General features: G+C 38.7%; 2 protein-coding genes across 11 annotated transcripts in view; both read right to left on the bottom strand.

Moving 5' to 3' along the window:
- LOC137253233 (uncharacterized) overlaps nt 1-20,549 on the bottom strand; it is a 133,522-nt gene that overhangs the window by 40,392 nt on the left and 72,581 nt on the right. The gene's annotated exons all lie outside the window — the stretch shown is intronic.
- On the bottom strand, nt 6,409-16,071 carry LOC137233937 (protein transport protein Sec24C-like). 8 transcript variants are annotated; one of them, XM_067757484.1, is made up of 10 exons: nt 15,268-16,071; nt 14,747-14,812; nt 14,208-14,685; nt 13,917-14,143; nt 13,627-13,856; nt 13,230-13,569; nt 12,676-13,176; nt 12,468-12,618; nt 7,655-7,979; nt 6,409-7,595 (listed from the first exon to the last, which is right to left on the bottom strand). In XM_067757484.1, the coding sequence occupies exons 4-5, from the start codon at nt 14,060-14,062 to the stop codon at nt 13,685-13,687; spliced, it is 318 nt and encodes a 105-aa protein (XP_067613585.1). In that variant the 5' UTR covers nt 14,063-14,143; nt 14,208-14,685; nt 14,747-14,812; nt 15,268-16,071; the 3' UTR covers nt 6,409-7,595; nt 7,655-7,979; nt 12,468-12,618; nt 12,676-13,176; nt 13,230-13,569; nt 13,627-13,684. The 8 variants fall into 8 exon arrangements, with proteins under 8 accessions (XP_067613585.1, XP_067613586.1, XP_067613582.1 ...); XM_067757485.1 differs by lacking the exon at nt 15,268-16,071 and adding an exon at nt 14,992-15,201; XM_067757481.1 differs by lacking the exon at nt 15,268-16,071 and having other exon boundaries at nt 12,676-12,828; nt 12,884-13,176; nt 14,747-14,942.

Here is a 20,549-nt window from a genome sequence, read left to right as displayed (position 1 = left end):
ACGGATGAATGGGACAAAGAACAACTAAGGAAGTGTCAGCTAGAAGATACAGATCTGTCACATGTTATGCAAGGGCTCGAACGAAACGAAATACCAAATAGAGAGGAGATGTCAGCGGAGAGTCCCATTGCGAAGTCATATTGGGCACAGTGGAACAGTTTAGAATTGATATCCGGTTGCTTGCATCGAGTATGGATGGTCATTGCAAGAAGAAACTGATAGCTGTTTCCAGGAAAAGGATTCAGGACGTGCTCAGCGAGCTGCATAATGGTCCAAGCGGAGGTCATCTTGGAATCACGAAGATGCTTGAGAAGATTGAACAGAGATTCTATTGGGTTGGTTGCCGTCAGTCGGTCACTGGGTGGATTGCGAATTGCGAGGTTTGCAGCAGAGCGAAAGGGCCCAAAACATGAACTCATGGCCAGATGAAGCAGTATATTTCAAGTGCACCCTTTGAAAGGTTCTCCATGGATGTCGCAGGTCCGTTTCCTATTAGCAACCGCGAAATAAATACGTACTAGAGGTTATGGATTATTTCAGTAAATGGCCAAAGGTATACCCAATCCCAAATCAAGAAGCGGAAACAGTAGCAGAAGTGGTTACAAACGATTGGTGTACCAATGGAGTTACATTGTGACCAAGGCAGGAATTTCGAATCAACGGTGTTTCAAGAAATATGTATATCATTGGGCATTCGAAAAATACGGACAACTGCATTGCATCCTCAATCTGATGGTATGGTGGAACGATTCAATAGAACCTTGGAGGACCACTTAAGGAAAGTAGTCGACAAGTTCCATAAAGAGTGGGATTTACACATATCATTATTCTTGATAGCTTACCGGCTCGGCAGTGCATAAGACAACTGGCCAAACTCCCGCAAAGGTGATTTTTGGCAATGACCCTCGACTGCCAGCTGATTTGAAGTTTGGGATAGATGCCGATGCGGAGAGAAATACCAAGAAATCCACTGGTGTCTTGGAAGAAGAGATGAGAGAAATACACGATCTTGTAAGGCAACCAACGAAGATTATGAGCGACAAGATGAAAACTAGATAACATAAAGCACTTAATTCGGAAGGTTTTCGGGAAGGAGATTTGGTGCTGTTATACAACCCACAACGGAAAAAAGGTTTGTCCCCGAAATTGCAGTGTAATCGGGAAGGCCCATACAAAGCTGTAAAACGGATCAATGATGTAGTGTACCGCATACAAACCATTGGCAAACCACGAGCCAAAATGAAAGTGGTTCATTTGAGAAGGCTGGTAACGTTTAGATCAGGAAATTTTTCTGATCGGGACGATCCGACTTAGGTGGAGGGCAGTCTGACGAATATTAGTATCACTAAGCGTTACTACCATCACTAAGACGATACTAAGCAGTATGTACGTAATCAAATCAATCATCATCTACACACATACATACAAGGCAACGAAGAGATACTCATAAACACATGTAATCATCAGCCGAAGTTGTACTCACATATACACACTCATATGCCTATGCGAGAGGTTATAAACTACAAATACACACGCATATAGCTGGTAACCAGGTAGAAGATTCTAGAGGAGAAACGTCTAGACATTTTGAGAAATATGCGGACATGCCAACAGAGAGTATAAAAGCAGAGCAAGCTGAGTAGTCAGTAATCAGTTTGATTTAAGCACGCTATTGGTTGTGAAGTATAAGTGTTATTGTGAAGTACCCTCAAAGAGGTCTAATAAAGACCATTTTGCAGTATTGAATATTGGAGTTATTTATTCAACAGTTTAGCGATTCGAACATTAGCAGAAGGTGGAAAAAGCGGAATTACCCTAAATTCGTTACACTATTATTGGTTGCGACTTTGACTACTATTACACAGCACTTCTCTATCTTGTGAGCAGACGTCCCCGATGACGCTACGCTGCTAAGTGAAGTTTTGAACCAAATAAATGCTGCGGAGGTAACAACCGCAGTCATTTTTGAGTTTTGCATTTTATATTTACAGCCTGATTCTAATGTGGTAACAACTTTCTTCACCACGGCAACTTTCTTCATGTGGTAAATTTTGTACCCTTTTGGTATTCTGCCCACGAAAGTAGCCAGATAAGTGTTTACCCACTAAAATAGGTAATGTAACCACACAAAAGCTGTTGTTTAGAAAAAGGCAATACTGAAAAATAAAGAATTGTGAGCGCAAATAAGTAAACATAATAGTAACAAGTAAGGAAGGCTAAGTTCGGGTGTAACCGAACATTACATACTCAGTTGAGAGCTATGGAGACAAAATAAGGGAAAATCACCATGTAGGAAAATGAACCTCAGGTAACCCTGGAATGTGTTTGTATGACATGCGTATCAAATGAAAGGTATTAAAGAGTATTTTAAGAGGGATTGGGCCATAGTTTTATAGGTGGACACCTTTTCGAGATATCGCCATAAAGGTGGACCAGGGCTGATTCTAGAATATGTTTGTAAGATATGGGCATCAAATGAAAGGTGTTAATAAGTATTTTAAAAGGGAGTGGGCCTTAGTTCTATAGGTGGACGCATTTTCGGGATATCGTTATAAAGGTGGACCATGCGTTTGTACAATAAGGGTATCAAACGAAAGGTGTTAATGAGTGTGGGCAAGTGAGTGGGCCTTAGTTCTATGGGTTGACGCCTTTTCGAGATATTGCCATAAAGGTGGACCAGGGGTGACTCTAGAATTAGTTTGTACGATATGAGTACCAAATAAAAGGTGTTAATGAGTATTTTAAAAGGGAATGGGCCTTAGTTCTATGGGTGGACGCCTTTTCGAGATATTGCCATAAAGGTGGACCAGGGGTGACTCTAGAATTAATTTGTACGATATGGGTATCAAATGAAAGGTGTTAATGAGTATTTTAAAAGTGGGTGGGCCTTAGTTCTATAGGTGAACGCCTTTTCGGGATATCGTTATAAAGGTGGACCAGCGGTGACTCTAGAATTAGTTTGTACGATATGAGTACCAAATAAAAGGTGTTAATGAGTATTTTAAAAGGGAATGGGCCTTAGTTCTATGGGTGGACGCCTTTTCGAGATATTGCCATAAAGGTGGACCAGGGGTGACTCTAGAATTAATTTGTACGATATGGGTATCAAATGAAAGGTGTTAATGAGTATTTTAAAAGGGAGTGGGCCTTAGTTCTATAGGTGAACGCCTTTTCGGGATATCGTTATAAAGGTGGACCAGCGGTGACTCTAGAATTAGTTTGTACGATATGAGTACCAAATAAAAGGTGTTAATGAGTATTTTAAAAGGGAATGGGCCTTAGTTCTATGGGTGGACGCCTTTTCGAGATATTGCCATAAAGGTGGACCAGGGGTGACTCTAGAATTAATTTGTACGATATGGGTATCAAATGAAAGGTGTTAATGAGTATTTTAAAAGTGGGTGGGCCTTAGTTCTATGGGTGGACGCCTTTTCCAGATATCGCCATAAAGGTGGACCAGGGATGACTCTAGAATTTGTTTGTACGATATGGGTATCAAATGAAAGGTGCTAATGAGTATTTTAAAAGGGAGTGGGTCTTAGTTCTATAGGTGGTCGCCTGTTCGAAATATCGCCATAAAGGTGGACCAGGGGTGACTTTAGAATTTTTTTACGATATGGGTATCAAATGAAAGGTGCTAACGAAGTTTTTAAAAGGGAGTGGGCCTTAATTCTATAGGTGGACGCATTTTCGGGATATCGTTATAAAGGTGGACCAGGGTTGACTCTAGAATGCGTTTATACATTATGGGTATCAAACGAAAGGTGATAATGAGTATTTTAAAAGGGAGTGGGCCATAGTTTTATAGGTGGACACCTTTTCGAGATATCGCCATAAAGTTGGACCAGGGGTTGCTCTATAATGTGTTTGTACAATATGGGTGTCAAATTAAAAGTATTAATAAGAATTTTAAAAGGGAGTGGTGGTAGTTGTATATGTGAAGGCGTTTTCGAGATATCGACCAAAATGTGGACCAGGGTGACCCAGAACATCATCTGTCGGGTACCGCTAATTTATTTATATACATATGTAATACCACGAACAGTATTCCTGCCATGATTCCAAGGGCTTTTGATTTCGCCCTGCAGAACTTTTTCATTTTCTTCTACTTAATATGTTAGGTGTCACACCTATTTTACAAAGTTTTTTCTAAAGTTATATTTTGCGTCAATAAACCAATCCAATTACCATGTTTCAACCCTTTTTTCGTATTTGGTATAGAATTATGGCACTTTTTCCATTTTTCGTAATTTTCGATATCGAAAAAGTCAGATTTCGGCCATTTTTTATGCCAATAGAAAGTGAGTTCAGATAATTATGTGAACTGAGTTTAGTAAAGATATATCGATTTTTGCTCAAGTTATCGTGTTAGTGGCCGAGCGGAAGGACAGACGGTCGACTGTGTATAAAAACTGGGCGTGGCTTCAACCGAATTCGCCCTTATTCACAGAAAACAGTTATCGTCCTAGAATCTAAGCCGCTACCAAATTTCACAAGGTATTGGTAAATTTTTGTTCGACTTATGGCATTAAATGTATCCTAGACAAATCAAATGAAAAAGGGCGGAGCCACGCCCATATTGAAATTTTCTTTTATTTTTGTATTTTGTTGCACCATATCATTACTGGAGTTGAATGTTGACATAATTTGCTTATATACTGTAAAGATATTAAATTTTTTGTAAAAATTTCACTTTAAAAACAATTTTTTTTTTTAAAGTGGGCGTGGTCGTTCTCCGATTTTGTTAATTTTTGTTAAGCATACATATAGTAATAGAAGTAACGTTCCTGCCAAATTTCAACATGATATCTTCAACGACTGCAAATTACAGCTTGCAAAACTTCTAAATGACTTTCTTTTAAAAGTGGGCGGTGCCACTGCCATTGTCCAAAATTTTACTTATTTTCTATTCTGCGTCATAAGTGCAACGCACCTACCAAGTTTCATCGCTTTATGCCTCTTTGGTAATGACATATCGCAATTTTTCGATTTTTCGAAATTTTCGATATCGAAAAAGTGGGCGTGGTTATAGTCCGATATCGTTCATTTTAAATAGCGATCTGAGATGAGCGCCCAGGAATCTACGTACCAAATTTCGTCAAGATATCTCAAAATTTACTCAAGTTATCGTGTTAACGGACAGACGGACGGACGGACGGACGGACATGGCTTAATCAAATTTTTTTTCGATACTGATGATTTTGATATATGGAAGTCTATATCTATATCGATTCCTTTATACCTGTACAACCAACCGTTATCCAATCAAAGTTAATATACTCTGTGAGCTCTGCTCAACTGAGTATAAAAAAGTGTTGCCTCTTGATATACATATTTGTTTCCATATACTTTCACAGTATATATTACAATATAGCTATGTAAAAACGTATGCATGTATGCACATATGTGTATACACATCGTCCCGTTTATTCGTTTACATCGTATCTACGAGTGACACATTTTCGGTAAAGCCATGGCGGAACCATACACGGTCGCAACATGGTGACATACCTACAAACATAAATAAAAATTCCATGTACTTCGTTTTTGTAAATTCGATGGAAAAATGTCAAAATCGTACTGCGCCGGAAGTTGATGTATCAAATTAAATAAAAAAAAGTTTATATTCAGCTGTCCCATGCTGCCACCTTGTATCGTTCCGCCATGGGTAAAGCGAAGAAATCCAACTTTTAAATTTCACCACAGACACTGGTGAGTTTTTCGGTGATGACAGCGTTACCACTTTGGCCAGAATCGCAAATAAAACAACTGGTAACGATTTTCGGTTACATAATGTTCTGGGTACTATTTTACCGGTAACGCTAAGAATCGGGACGTTAATGTTCAATTAATATGGGTGTCTTCGACCAGCCAAATAATAACAGCAGAATTGCTAAAGGGCTGTTTTGTTGATGGAATGTAGCTTATTTCCAAGTCATGAGCAATAGATCGTCAACATTTCATTCAATGAACGCGCGAGATTGCCACAGATGCTCAAATTTTGCTGAAGAACGTTACGCTCTGTATAAAGGTAATACCCTGCAAAAACGCTCCACGTCATTTTACGGTCATTGTGACTTTCTGCAGCGGTTATATTCATAGTCACGTTTGCATGGGCGTGATGAACTTTTGTGACCAAATTTTCCGTTTCGTTCCTATTAATGTGATCGTGCATTCCGCTCCCACTTATAGGATGTGAGCATAGCACTGTGCTGCTCACACACGTCACAATGCTCGTCAAATGGCGGTCATTTTTCCGTCATTTCACTCTACATTTTCGAGTCATTTGACAATCAATTTTACTGCGGTTTTACCATTTATATAACCGCCATATAACGTGAATTTTGCCTGCAGATTTACTTTACCTGGAGCAGCCATATGAATAAAATATGAACCAAAAAATTTGAATTTTCAATATTTATTATTTTCAATATTATTATATATGTACATGAACTTGGAACTTATATTAATCCAGTTCATATAAAACAGAAGAACTTTAATAATAAATAAACTCGCTTAATTGGTTTTTGTTTTCCAATTGAAATCTCTTCTAAGCGAGCAAAAAATAATTTTAAGCTTCAGAAAAAACTCCAATTATTTGAATAATCTACAACTTAAAGCTTAGTAGAAATTCAGATCAAGAATATTCAAAGGTGTCATGGATCCGATTGCTGTCGTAATTGAAGAACTTAAAAATGTACGACTATTAATTGAGTCAGACTTATTATTGTTCTAAATCTAATCATTCAAGCAATAATTCTGCAACCCTTAGCAGGAGTATTGATTGGTTTCAAATCTAATTCCGACAGCTAATCGTATCACATCCCTTATTATATATGTACGTGATATTGCAACTTAAATTAATACTGTTGATATAAAGAAAAGTAAGTACTTTAATAATAACATAAACTCTCTTAATTGGTTTTTGTTTTCCAATTGAAATCTTTTCTAAGCGAGCAGAAAATAATTTTAAGCTTCAGAAAAAACTTCAATTATTTGAATAATCTACAACTTAATGCTTAGTAGAAATTCAGATTACGTTTACTCTTTTTTCAAATCAAGAATATTCAAAGGTGTCGTGGAATCCGATTGCTGTCGTAATTGATGAACTTAAAAATGTACGACTTGTAATAAAGTCAGACTTATTATTGTTCTAAATCTAATTATTCAAGCAATAATTCTACAACCCTTAGCAGGAGTATTGATTGGTTTCAAATCTAATTCCGACAGCTAATCGTATCACATCCCTTATTATATATGTACGTGATATTGCAACTTAAATTAATACTGTTGATATAAAAAAAGAAAATACTTTAACAATAAATAAACTCTCTTAATTGGTTTTTGTTTTCCAATTGAAATCTTTTCCTGTGCAAGCATATCGCTAACCTGTGTTGGCAAAACATATGATTATACTGTCTTCGATAGATAGTCGGACGAGCCGCTACTCGGCGAAGTAGAGATGACCGTTGTGTCGGTGGCAGCTGTTACAACAGCAGTTTCTAACTTTACACCATCCGTAGAGTGTTATGAATGCTTCACTGCCTTTTCCAATTGCTTGGCACCAGCAATTTTTGCTGTTTGTAAAGCTTTAGCTGTAATGCAAATATATAGATGGGTTAAAGTGGTTTTCGTATGTTATTCAACAACTCACCCTATACCATCATCACAGCCTCCTCATCGATTTTGAATATGTGTACTGTTTCAGTATTCAGACCCAGTTCGTGCAACCGATTCATTCATATACTGTGGGTATTTGCGCCGTAGACGCAATGGAAGATATTTTGATTCTTTTTGAAGTGTAACATTTGTAAACAGTTGGGTTTCTCTGCTGTCACCATCACCACTAGAGAGCTATTGAAGAAACGCTCGACCAAGATAATATGTGAGATTTACACGCATAGATTTCTTCCACCTTTTCACAGTTAGTGATGGAGAAAATGCGAAAGCCATATTTACCATCCAATACCGAAATAGAACTGTAGAGGAAGAAACATTTTATAAAATTTAATAAAATCAAAAAATGATAGTTGTGCTAAAATGGGGTAACGTATTGTATGTTAAAGTATAGCGAAGTCTCAGCGGCTTTGTCCTGGTGAAAATTGAGTTTGAATAGGTTTTATTCTTCATTCTTAGAAACATGTACGAAGGTACCTGGTAAGATATTAAAAATCCTCAACGCTTTTTTTGCTATAACTTAAAAAAACTCATATTCAAACTTCTGCTTAACTTCTACATATCAATAGCTACCTTTACCACCAGGAGTCACTATTGCTTCTACGCCTATGCTATTGTTTCCTACATCGATGAACTTTGTAATAAAATAAACAGCTATCTCCCCAATCTCTCCAGTTTTGTCGCCTCGCGAAACCTGATATTTTCATCAACCAAATCATCGGTGACCTTATTTAAAACATGCCAAATGTCGACCATATGGCATTACCCTACCGATTGTCTTACACCCTAAAATTTTGGGTGTGACTTTTGATCAGGATCTACATCTTGGAGAGCATGCACTAGCAATTGTAACGAAAATCGTCGTTGGTGTGAGGGCTTAGCCGATCTCCATAGCGCCCGACTATCCCGAGGAGCTGTTTAGGACTGGCATCTACGCCGTTTCGCCTCATAGGAGGGCGGCGGGATGTCGGTGACCAAGAACTGCCAACCCCCTAATCCAGGGTGTTATGCGGACCGTGCCTATTGGACGATTTGTAGCCAGGGGATAAATTCGACTGTATTCGAACGGAGCCTTCCCGATACCGGACCACCTCGAGAAGTATTGATGGCCTTACCACAGTAAGGGGCGCTGCTGTGGCTGACGGTTCTTTCCCCGTATATAATACTGGACCGCTGAGCCCGCCTTGTCGGGCTGGTGGTCGTACGACCAAGGTGAACGACTAATTACCTCATTTTCATAAGGACGATGATAAGAAGAGGACTGAGCCGCAAGCCAAGGACGACAAATACGCATTAAGCGATGCGTCGGACTCGGGGAGCGAGAGTAGTGCTAATTCAATGAACTCCGTGTTGGAGAAGCAAACAAATGAAAAAGGAGTAAAAGAGTGGAGAAGGGTACGGAGCAAAGAGCTCTCTCGAAGTACCGTGCAGTACTAAGAATTGTACAACGCTTGGGAGCAGTGGTTGACCCAACAGAAGAGGAGATCGAGCGCTTGGCATGGGCTCATGAGGCGGTAGAAGTAGGTCGAAGGCAGTTCAAAAGGTTTGCTGCGAGAAACCCTCGGTTCTGCAACCGGTATGAGGAGGAAGAAGCGTCGAATGGCAGAAAGGGCCCAGTCCCAGAGCCGCGACGCAGGGCAGTCCCATAGACAAGACAAGTAGGCCCAAAGCTGTAAGACAGATGGGCCCCAATAGCGAGGTAGCAACTACCTCGAAGGCTGCGAGTCAGAGGGAAGTTCCAACTATGGAAGTAGGAGATAAGCCAAAGGGAGATAACGCTAAGACTAGCTAGAGGGAGCTAAGACTCCGGCTTTCTCGGAGGTGCCAAAGGGAAATAACACTAAGACGACGGCTTTTCCCGAGAAAATGAGTGATGTGGCAAAGCAGTCACTGACTGTGGCGCTGGTTGATCGTAGCAGTCCTTTCGAACAGATGACTAGTGAAAGGTGGAGATCTGTAGAAAAGGAGCTTAAGATGTTGCGGGAATAACCAAGTAAGCTCCTTCCAACCTTTGATTCGGGGGATGGTATAATGGTATGAAGATGATAGCGTGCGACAACATCGCGAGCTTGCGGTGGCTGGAGGAAGTGGTTCCAAACCCCTAAAGGCAGGGCACGAACGCGCGTTTTGAGATGGTGGATAAAGCGCAAATCCCCAAGGTACCAAAAGTTAAGGTATGGATACCATGCGTGATGAAGTCGGAGGATACAATGCGACTTTTTCAGAATCAGAATTCGAACATACCGACACAGGATTGGAAGGTACTTACTGTATTTCGGCCTACGGAGGAAGGTCAGTTATACATCTTCCAAATAAACAAGCAGGCGGAGGATATATTGTACGCGCAGCTTGGAAAAATGTCCTTAGGTACAGGCAAAATTTATATGCGACTCAGGAAAGGAAGTCGCGGGTATTAAAGTCCTAACACGCTGGACGTGGGCGAAGTCGAAAAGGACCTCAAAAAAAAAAAAAAATAAATGTAAGGCGCGATAACCTCCGAAGAGATCTAAGGCCGAACTTCTCTTCCAATTTGCGTCGTGCTCCTCTTGATTTTCCCTACAAATTGGCCGGACGGGACCTACATGTTTTATGCCGACTCCGAACGGCATCTGCAAAGCAGATGAGTTTTCACTGAGAGCTTTTCATGGCAGAAATACACCCGGAGTGCTTGCCAAACACTGCCGAGGGGCGACCCCGCTTAGAAAAATTTTCTTCTAATTGAAAAATCTTATTTCTAAAATTTTGATGTTGCTTTGCCCGGGAGTTGAACCCAGGGCATACGGTGTGATAGGCGGAGCACGCTACCCATCACACCACGGTGGCCGCCGGACCTCAAAAGCCTAAGGGAAAAAAGACAGGTGGAGGTAGCCCACGTCACTCCGAATGTGTTATAAGGGGACCAACAGCCAGATGGTGCTGTGAGTCGCACAGAGGAACACCCAGCACAACAGGTACAAGAGTCTGAAGGGGGCTTCCAACACTCTAAACCAAAAGGGCTAGGGGAGGACGACGACGTCCCGATGAAGGTGCTGGAGGGGGACAAGCAGCCCATTGGTGCTGCGAGTCCTACAGATAAACCTCCAACACAGTAAAGTGGCGTCGAGCGAACTCCTCCTCCTAACGCGCTGATCCAGGAGCCGTGGCTTCCATCGGGAGGAAAGGTTTCTGGAATTAGCGCGCGCGGATTTGGCGTTTACTATGCGCAAACGGAAGGACGGGTGCGAGCTGTAGTAATGGTAAGGAAACAGCTGCCTAATTACACTACTGAGGACCTCGTAGTGGTGGTGAAATCGCCGGGCTCAGATGGTACATGTCCGGCAATGCTACAAGTTTCAAGTAGGGCGGTCGTGGGATGGCTTAAAATAATATTCGATGGGTGCATAAACTGAATCATGTACCGCACTCTTGGAGAACTGCTCGTGTAGCTTTCCTACCAAAGGCGGGGAAGATTGGTCACGTGTATCCCAAAGATTATAGACCCAATAGCTTACCATCATTTCTGCTCAAAACCTTTGAGAGGCTGCTAGATGTGTACATAAAGTCCAACGTGGATGAAAAGCTGCTCTCCACAACACAACAGGCGTACACCAAAGGCAAGTCAGTAGACACCGCATTGCATAGGGTGGTAATAGGCATAGAAAAAGCCCTGGAATATAAGGAATATGCTCTAGAAGTCTTCTTAAGCATTGCCGGGGCTTTCTAAATGAGCGATTATTGATGGTCTTAATTACGTTAAAGTACATCCAGCCTTACCCAGATGGATCGACTGCATGTTAAACTGCAGTAAGATTACATCGCAATGGGGATTGTACGCGGCCACGAAATTAGTGGACAGGGGCACTCCGCAGGGAGGGGTGCTATCAGCTCTGCTGTGGACGCTGGTCATTAACCAACTGCTTAGGGGATTCTACGAGGGACCAGAAAAACTTACGGTTTACGCAGATGACGTGTCATATGGTCTTGTTTACAAAGAGGTACAAGGTCCCTAATTGGACCAGGCCTAAGTTAGGAGGGGCGACCCTACGGGAGAAACCTTGCACAAATTATCTAGGAATGATCCTATGTTGTTGATCAATGTTGTTATTGTTTTTGTAGCGATAAGGTTGCTCCCCGAAGGCTTTGGGGAGTGTTGTCGATGTGATGGTCCTTTAGCCGGATACAGATCCGGTACGCTCCAGTAACACAGCACCATTAAAGTGCTAGCCCGACTATCTCGGGAACGATTTATGTGGCCACATTAAACCTTCAGGCCATACCTCCCTATCCACCCCCCCCCCCCCCCCCCCCCCCAGATCCTTGTCTGTTAGTGAAACACGATTCGCCGCGGATAGGTGAGGTTGACAATTGGGTTTGGAGAAGCTATATATTGCGCTGGCAACCTGAAGGGTTGCGCTACACAGCCCCTTGAATCTGGTATTTTAGTCGCCTTACGATAGGCATACCTACCGCAGATAAATTCTGACCCCAAACCCGCTGGGGGTATTTGGACACAATCTTTTCATTATATTAACAATTTAAAGGCTTCATTCTGTATTGCGAACGATAGCTCAGACGAACGATTCGCCTCCAAACGATATCGTCTAGCAATGGTATTCTCTATCATTTTCGTTCGGTCTTTACCTTTCTAACTAACAGGAAGGCAAAAGTAATTGTCAAGTGATAAGTTGCCATTGTTTAACATCGTGCAAATACACTAGCGATTCGTCTATGATCCGCATCGAAAGTTCGTTTCGTAATAGAGAATGAGGCCCTAAGATTACACATTTTTTTCAATTTGTATTTTGACTTACCAGCAACAACAGAATCATGTTTAATTGTACGCCGCACAAGCAATTTAGCATCATGTAACGAAGCTCAGTTTCTTCCAAAAATTGTTCAACACTGCCACGTAAAATCAATGTACTTGTTCTAGCATTAACGCAACCTTTAAATAATTATAAACTATAAAAATGAAATTAATGTCAAACCTTGGAAAATGTTGAAACGTTCACCACCAACCTGACGTTCTTCAAAGTAATCACATTGACCCAAAACACTTGAATTAATATCATTAGCTGTAGTCATAACAGCACCACCACAAGCTTTCATTCTACGTTTCCAATCTTCTTCTGGTACATGAACAGCACAGAATATATCACGATCTGCAAAATACTGTGTATCAACATCACCAATTGGCAATTTAGAAAACACAACATTGGCGCCTTACTTAGCTAGTTTATTCTACAGAATACGGTATTCAGCATCAACAATTTTCTGATACTCTTGGACATTAGAGGACATTGCTGTGGCAGATCATTTTTCCAATAACACTTTGTTGCTCCTTTGATTGGCGCTTCGACATGTACAGCCATGTCATATTTTAGCATGCATAATTGTAATGCTTTACGTATAGTTTTAATGATGATACGTGCATGCACGCCTTCCTCAACATCTGGCTTAACTTGTTTTAAGATTTCACATGCTTAAAATACTACTGAAGTGGTTGGTGCCATCGCCGACCTGATAAGAGAAACATTTTTATTCTACACATTCTAATATAACAAAAAACTTACCTCAGCATTTTGAGATTTGGCGATGTCTACTAGAGTTTTACGGCTGGATTCACAATATCCAATGGTTTCATAATGGTTTCCCCATCATTTGAAATTGTGGCCTTACCACTGGAATCAACAATATGCTTGTCAATACTACGTGAACCCAATGTAGTGCGTACAGTGCCACAATTGAATGCGAGGCATTGATGTTGGATATGAGTTGAGGTTTACCATGAGAGCTATCGGTACCCAAGCATTTTTTACACAAATACTCATGTACCCAATACAAGTTGAAGACATTCATATTTATCGACACGCTGTCCGGTATGGCCCAAATGTTGGAAATATGCAGTTGGCACTGTTGAGAAAAAATATGGATCAATGAACACAAGTAAAAGTGAAAGATTTTTTTTACCATCTCTTGTTACTTTACACATTAGACATTGGAAACAACGACCAGCATCTACAAGTTGCTATTGAGCCTTGCAACGATTGCATCTAATTGCACCCAATTCACCAAAATTTACAATGGGTGGCTCATATTCACCCTCAACCGTGCGTGCCATTGGTGAGACGGTAAGTGTAATGAACAAAGCTGTTGTTTTTAATAAATCAGCTGTTGCAGGTATGCAATACAAAGACGACCTGCAAAGAAGAAAGATCAAGGTAATTGCCAAGCAAAACATTAATTTCGATTATCGATACCTAACGTAACGTGGCGAGGAGTTACCCTGATCTTCTACCACATATTTTGTGGTCACAAATGGTGGTAATAAATCCTGTTCATTAGTAATAAAAGCACCACCAGCGCTATTTTGATTTTCAATGATAACGCTTATCGGATTTGGCATCTGATCGGGATCTAAACGGCGTTGGGCTTGATCATACTGTTGCGGGTGTTGATATTTACCAGTAACAGGTGCAGGTGGTTGCTAAAGAAAATAACACAAAAATAATCATCAGCAAATTTGTAAATTATTAGTTGTATTAACATACATTATAACCAGGACGTCCGGACGTGTCCGGGTATTGGAGGTTGACCCGGCTTGGGTGGTTGACTGAGCATTGGCGTCTGTCCAGGTTGTGTTGGTGGCATCATAAAAGCCATCAATAACAAGTGCCAATAATATATGCGCGGCATACCTGCCGACCAAAATGATTCAAGGGGTTGTGATTTCCAACCTCACCTACTCGTGGCGAATCCTGTACCTAACAATTTGGTGTGAACAATTGGTGCCAGTTAACCCTCTGAAATAATCGGCGCAATTGTACGCCATTGTGTTGGCATTAATTTGGCAAAATGCAAAAGTTTTTCATCCTTCTCCCATGACCATTCTGTCTTCTTTATGCTAGGATCAAGCCATTCGTACCAGCGTGCCTTACATTGCTTGGCAGATTTGCGGTGCAGCAGTTATGCAATACGTGACCACTGTTTTTTACCATATTTCATTACAGCTGCTTTGAGGATTTCATCCTGAAAGTTATCAATTTAGTTAATAAACGGCCAAGAGTAACCAGTCGCGTCAAATGCTTACCTCAGTGTTTCTCCACACACCATCTTTTATCATAATTCGCGGCATGGTGCTACATAATTGTGATGTCTTTCGATGAGCACAAAAATCAAATAAAAAATTGTTGTCGAAATAAACAGCAAAAATCATTGTATATTAAAGACTTTGGGAAAATTTTAGAATAGTACCCCCCCGAGTTAGGGGTAAAACTTGGTCGATAGCACTTTAAATTACAATTTACACATCTTTCAAACCCTTAATCCACATACATATCTATATAAATTGGCAACGATAAACTTAAATTGCATTTTTGTATATTGCACATTTCATTTTTGCATTGTTTTCACTTATTATAAATGTTTTTATTAAATCAATCGCGCTTTTGTAGCAACATGCACATATATATATATATATACATATATTTTATTGATGACATTACAAAGCTGTGCTGCCACATATGTATATATACGTATTCACATATAAAATTTGTATAGAAATTTGCAAACTTTAACACCAAATAACTTTTAAATTATAAGTTTGCGCACTTTAAAATATATATATATATGTGATCTGGAGAACTCCCTCTTAATTTGAAATCTTTCCGGAGATATTCCATTTAAAACTCTCAAAATTGAAAAAATTTTCGACCACCAAATGTTTTGCTGTCTCTGCTGAATTAGAAATGGCGGATTTTTTTGCACGCAAAAATGACGTATTTTGCTATTTGCTATCCCTATAAAAATAATAGGTGCGAGAGAGCACGATACATTGTGGGAAAGCTAAATTTGTCAACATGCTATTTCCTTTGGAGAATTTTTCATTCCAAATCGTCACCCCTGTCAAAATTTCGTGTGTCTGTGTGCGTTTTTGGTCACACGATTTTGGCAGGGTACTTTATAAAAATGTTTTTCTTAGCGGTGTGGCTCTCAACAATAATTTGACAAATACTGTGAGTGTATTCTGCCATGAAAAGCGTCTCAGCGAAAATTCACCTCCCTTGCATATGGCTGTCGGAATCGGAATAAACTATGTCGTAGGTTCTGTCCCGCCAATTTGTAGGAAATAAATCAAAAGTAGCGCGATGCAAAATGGAAGAGAAGCTCATCCTCAATCTCCTCGACGGTATATAGTGCCTTGTGCTCATTTTACATTTTATTACATATGTATAAGCGTCATTCACATCTTCCTCATTAATTTCTAGGTCGGTAGCTGGTACCTTATTTTTTGTGTGGGTATTTCGTTTTTATGAACTGAGTTTATTGTTTAAAGACTCTTCTTCCATACATTGAGGTGTGATATACACATTTTAAATATGTTAGCAAGGAAAATTAATTAGGCAAACTAACTACTAAAGAGTGTACCGAAATTTTACAATTTTATATGGAACTCTCGTTATACATGCGTTGAACAACAACAACAACAAATTTCCAAAGCATTGTTGCTTTCACTTGATTTGGCGTTTTCCAAATTTGTGTTTGTTTGCTGGTTTGTGGAATGTTGCTGACAAGCTGTTACAACCGGCACAGTCAAAGAGCAATGCGTTCATTTGGCTTTGATGACGAAGCTCTTCCAAAAACAGCACTTATACACATGCACATACATACTTACATATGTACGAAACCCAGAGTTTGCAAAAAAACAAAAGTTTTGCACTTTACCCCGCATTAAATAGGGCGCAAGCAAATATAAACTAATTGGATGTTTTGAGGTTAAGCACCGTTTAACAATAACCGCTATACCTCTAACTATTGTTTTTTATTATGAAAAAAATTTAACAACAAACATTTTACAACCTTTAGTTGGGAATATTTAAAGATTAATTTCTGCTTCGTTTTTAGTGTTACCATGGCGGAACGATACAAGGTGGCAGCATGGTGACATACCTACATACATAAACAAGAATTCCATGTACTTTGTTTTTGTAAATTCGATGGACAAATGTCAAAATCGTACTGCGCCGGAAGTTGATGTATCAAATCAAATAAAAAAAAGGTTATAATCAGCTGTTCGATGCGGCCACCTTGTATCGTTCCGCCATGAGTGTTACAAAGAAGCGTCATCTTTCTTGAGAGCAAGTGTGAAACAAACAAGTAAGGAAGTCTAAGTTCGGGTGAAACCGAACATTACATATCCAGCTGTACCCTTGAAATGCTGTTGTTGTTTATTTTGTGTGCTTAATAGTGTTACAAGGCTGCGAAATAGTACATATACATATGGTTCTATTCTGAACTAATTTTTCTTCGAGTTATGGCTCCCGAAACATAGAAAATTGCTTATTAATAAAAGGGCGGCTTATTGTTATAAATCTACTTGCGAAATGAAATACCATTGATATAAAGCTCTTTTAAAAATCTTTTATATAAAAGTGGACCACGCGGTCCTTAACCGATTTCGTTAATTTTCCTTCAAAGCATTCCTTATAGTAAAGGCAACCTCTCTGCCGAATTTGGTTACGATAGATTTGACTATTTTTGATTAATAATATTCGAAAAATTGATTTTATCACAATTGGGCGATACCATGCCCATTTTAAACATTTTTTTCAAATTTTTATCAAGTGTCTCAATATCAGTCCACACGTCAAATTTCAACATTCTAGGTGCATTATTTACTAAATAATCAGGTTTTTTGTTTTCCAAAATATTATATATATAAAAAGTGGGCGTGGTTATCATCCGATTTCGCCGCTCATTTACAATATTAATCTTTTCTGGGTCCAGATAAGCTCGTGTACCAAATTTGGTCAAAATATCTCAATATTTACTCAAGTTATCGTGCTAACGGACAGACGGACGGACGAACATGGCTCAATCAAATTTTTTTTCGATACTGATGATTTTGATACATGGAAGTCTATATTATCTCGATTCCTTTATACCTGTACAACCAACCGATATCCAATCAAAGTTATAATACCCTGTGTACAAGTACAGCTGGGTATAAAAACGGCATACAAGCAGAGAGAGGAAGAGATAACAAGAAATGGAAACGACTTGACGATGCGGCTCATTGTTTACTACATAGTTTAGCAGCTTAAATTAAGGTTATGTTGCAAATAGAGTGGAATGCAGTAAAAGAAGGCAGTCGAATGGAGTGGAATGAAGAACAGCAGAAAGAGCATAGTTGCATTGCATCAATCAAGGCGAATCCATACCAGGGGGTCAATTCCCTAACTGTGCAAAACTGAAAAATGTACACTCATTGAAATCTCATTTGCACATACAATTTACACTTTAAATTTTCATGCGATTCTGTAAATTATTGTGTACATTGTTTTGCTGAATGGGCGCTGAATGTAAAAGTCTTATGTCAGTGAGAAAATATTCATCAAACGTCATCAAAACAAAAAAGCCATTCTGCAACAATGCGTATGAGTTTTGAATGTCACAATAGTGTACACTGGCTGTCAAGAAAACTCACGAAGTTTTTAACAGTGAGTTTTTTTGTTCACATTTTTGCTTTACAGAATCAGAATTTCACAGTTTACACAATTTGTTGTGTACACTTTAAAACTCACAGTTAGCGAATAGGGCCCCAGGTAGTGGCAAAACGAATACAACCAATTCACCGTGCAGAAAAATATCAAATCAAACGAAAATTTTAATTGATTTCTATTAACTGACATATTAAAGTACAAGGCGCTGTATGGAAAATAGCCAAGAAGAAATAGCAGCTGTTGGGGCAACAACACCTGGTACTAAATTCGTCTTGGCATCAATACACCTTGGACGTTAGTAATGTTTGTGTGTGTGCTAATCTTGAGCGGTAATTGCGCTAGTTGTTAAGATTTACAATGGTAGGAAAGCTGTTGCATTGTGTACAATACTTATCCACAATGAGCTGTTGTACTCTTCCCCTCTTTCACCTCCTTCGCCTATGTCCCGCCAGACTTGAACTCAGGAATTTTATGGTGTAAAAGGGGACTTACTTAGAAACCCGTTCGAAAAAATTTCCGCCAAGAAATTACGAACCGAGCAAATAAATTCAATTCGGAATGATTTTTAGTCGCTGTTTACACACGAATATTTTTGTTGCTAAAACTCGTAACTTGATGAAGTGGGGGTCATAGTACGGGTCTACAAGTAGGATATGTAGCAGCACGCACATACACAGCCACGCTCACCTGATAAAATGCTTGTTCTTGTTCGTTTTTTTTTTGTGGATGCTATTTGGCACTGTTGTACTTCTTAGGTCCAAAAAAAAGTGTAGTAGCTGCTAATGAAAACTACGTAAAATTTTTATTGTGAAATTACAAAGAAATATCCTCATTTACTTTCAAACAAGCACTTAATTCCATCTCTCTTTAAAATCCATATATTTTGGACAATTTTAATTAACAAATTGTGATACTTTATTACCGGGGACGATTGCTAAAACATGACCAAAACCGTCGGGGGAGATATTAGTAAACGCGTTTTTGCTTCGCTTCCAATATTTCGAATACCTTTTCGCCTTTGCACTATTGATAACAGCATAAAACGCGTCTTTTCACTTCACTTTAGTGATGGACGATATGGCGATTTTGAGCTATCAGTGAAAATAGATATGGCTATTTTTGAATATCGGCTATTTTTTATAGCTATAGCGATCGCTTTATTTCAACAAGCGATTCCATACAGAAGAGCGATTTTGAGCTATCAGCGAATATAGGTATGGCTATTTTTTACAGCTATGGCTATTTTTTACAGCTATGGCGATCGCTTTAATTTATCTTTAATAAGCGAATCTGCAATTATTTGTATACTTTTATATAAAAAATGAATGTTTAAGTCTTTTTACCAGAGTAGATTGAATGTTATACATTAATTTATACTAAATTAAATTTTATTAGAATATATGAACCAAAATTGGAATAAAAAGAAAAAAGTATGTACCTTTAATTGTAAACTAATGTAATGTGAAATTCTAATTTTCTGAGATGTTATGATATATATTATTAACTGGCTGACGACAATATGTTCACACTCGTATTACACTCAATGAGATGAAACTAGCTGAAATAAATGTATATGCATCTTTGTTTTATAAATTTTGTTAATTGAAAATGCTTTGATTTTTAAATGTAAGATGAATCAACCCGAAATAAATCTGTATATGTAACACCATAAAAACATGATTTATTTACTATATTATACTACACCGATGTATTCAGAAATACTCCGTATGAATTTATTCTGAAAGTTGTGTTTGGCTGCATAAATTTGTACAGTAAAGTGAATCAATTTTTAATGAAAAATACAGAGGAAAAATATAGCAAATTTTTCAAACTATTATAAAAATATTCTTTAGCAGAAAATTAGCCACCCACTGCAGTGCCCTAGAAATTAGCCGGAGAATTCAACCATATGACAAATCTTGAATTGCATTCTCCCGAAAACCTTAAATTTTGAGTTAATCTGTTTACAATAAGACGAGTGTTTCTATAATTGTTTTATTTTAACATCAAAAACACAAATTTTATAAAACTGTTAACGGCTACTGCCTAGAAGTATGAACTTATGAATAACACAGGCAATCAATCTTAGGCCAAGTCTAAAGACCCATGTCTATTTGGCGTCACATAGTGTAATTAAAAACAAAAAAAATCAGTCATTCCATTTCTTTTATACATTTCATGAAATTAAAGTTTTAAAATTAACTTATATTGCTTGTTTAATATTTTGACAAATATTAATTATTTTATTATAAATACTTAAATATAAAATCAAAATATAACGAATTTTATATTTTATGATTGGCGTTTAAAAAGATAAGCATTTTAGCCTTTTCATCATCTAAGCGCATTCTTCTCTCGCTTAAAATAAGGCGGGCTTGAGAAAAAAGTCTT

This window comes from Eurosta solidaginis, chromosome 5 (assembly GCF_040869045.1).
Source record: "Eurosta solidaginis isolate ZX-2024a chromosome 5, ASM4086904v1, whole genome shotgun sequence".
Classification (NCBI taxonomy): Eukaryota; Metazoa; Arthropoda; class Insecta; order Diptera; family Tephritidae; genus Eurosta; species Eurosta solidaginis.
The sequence above is the reverse complement of the archived record's forward strand: the minus strand, read 5'-3'. Positions and strand labels throughout refer to the sequence as shown.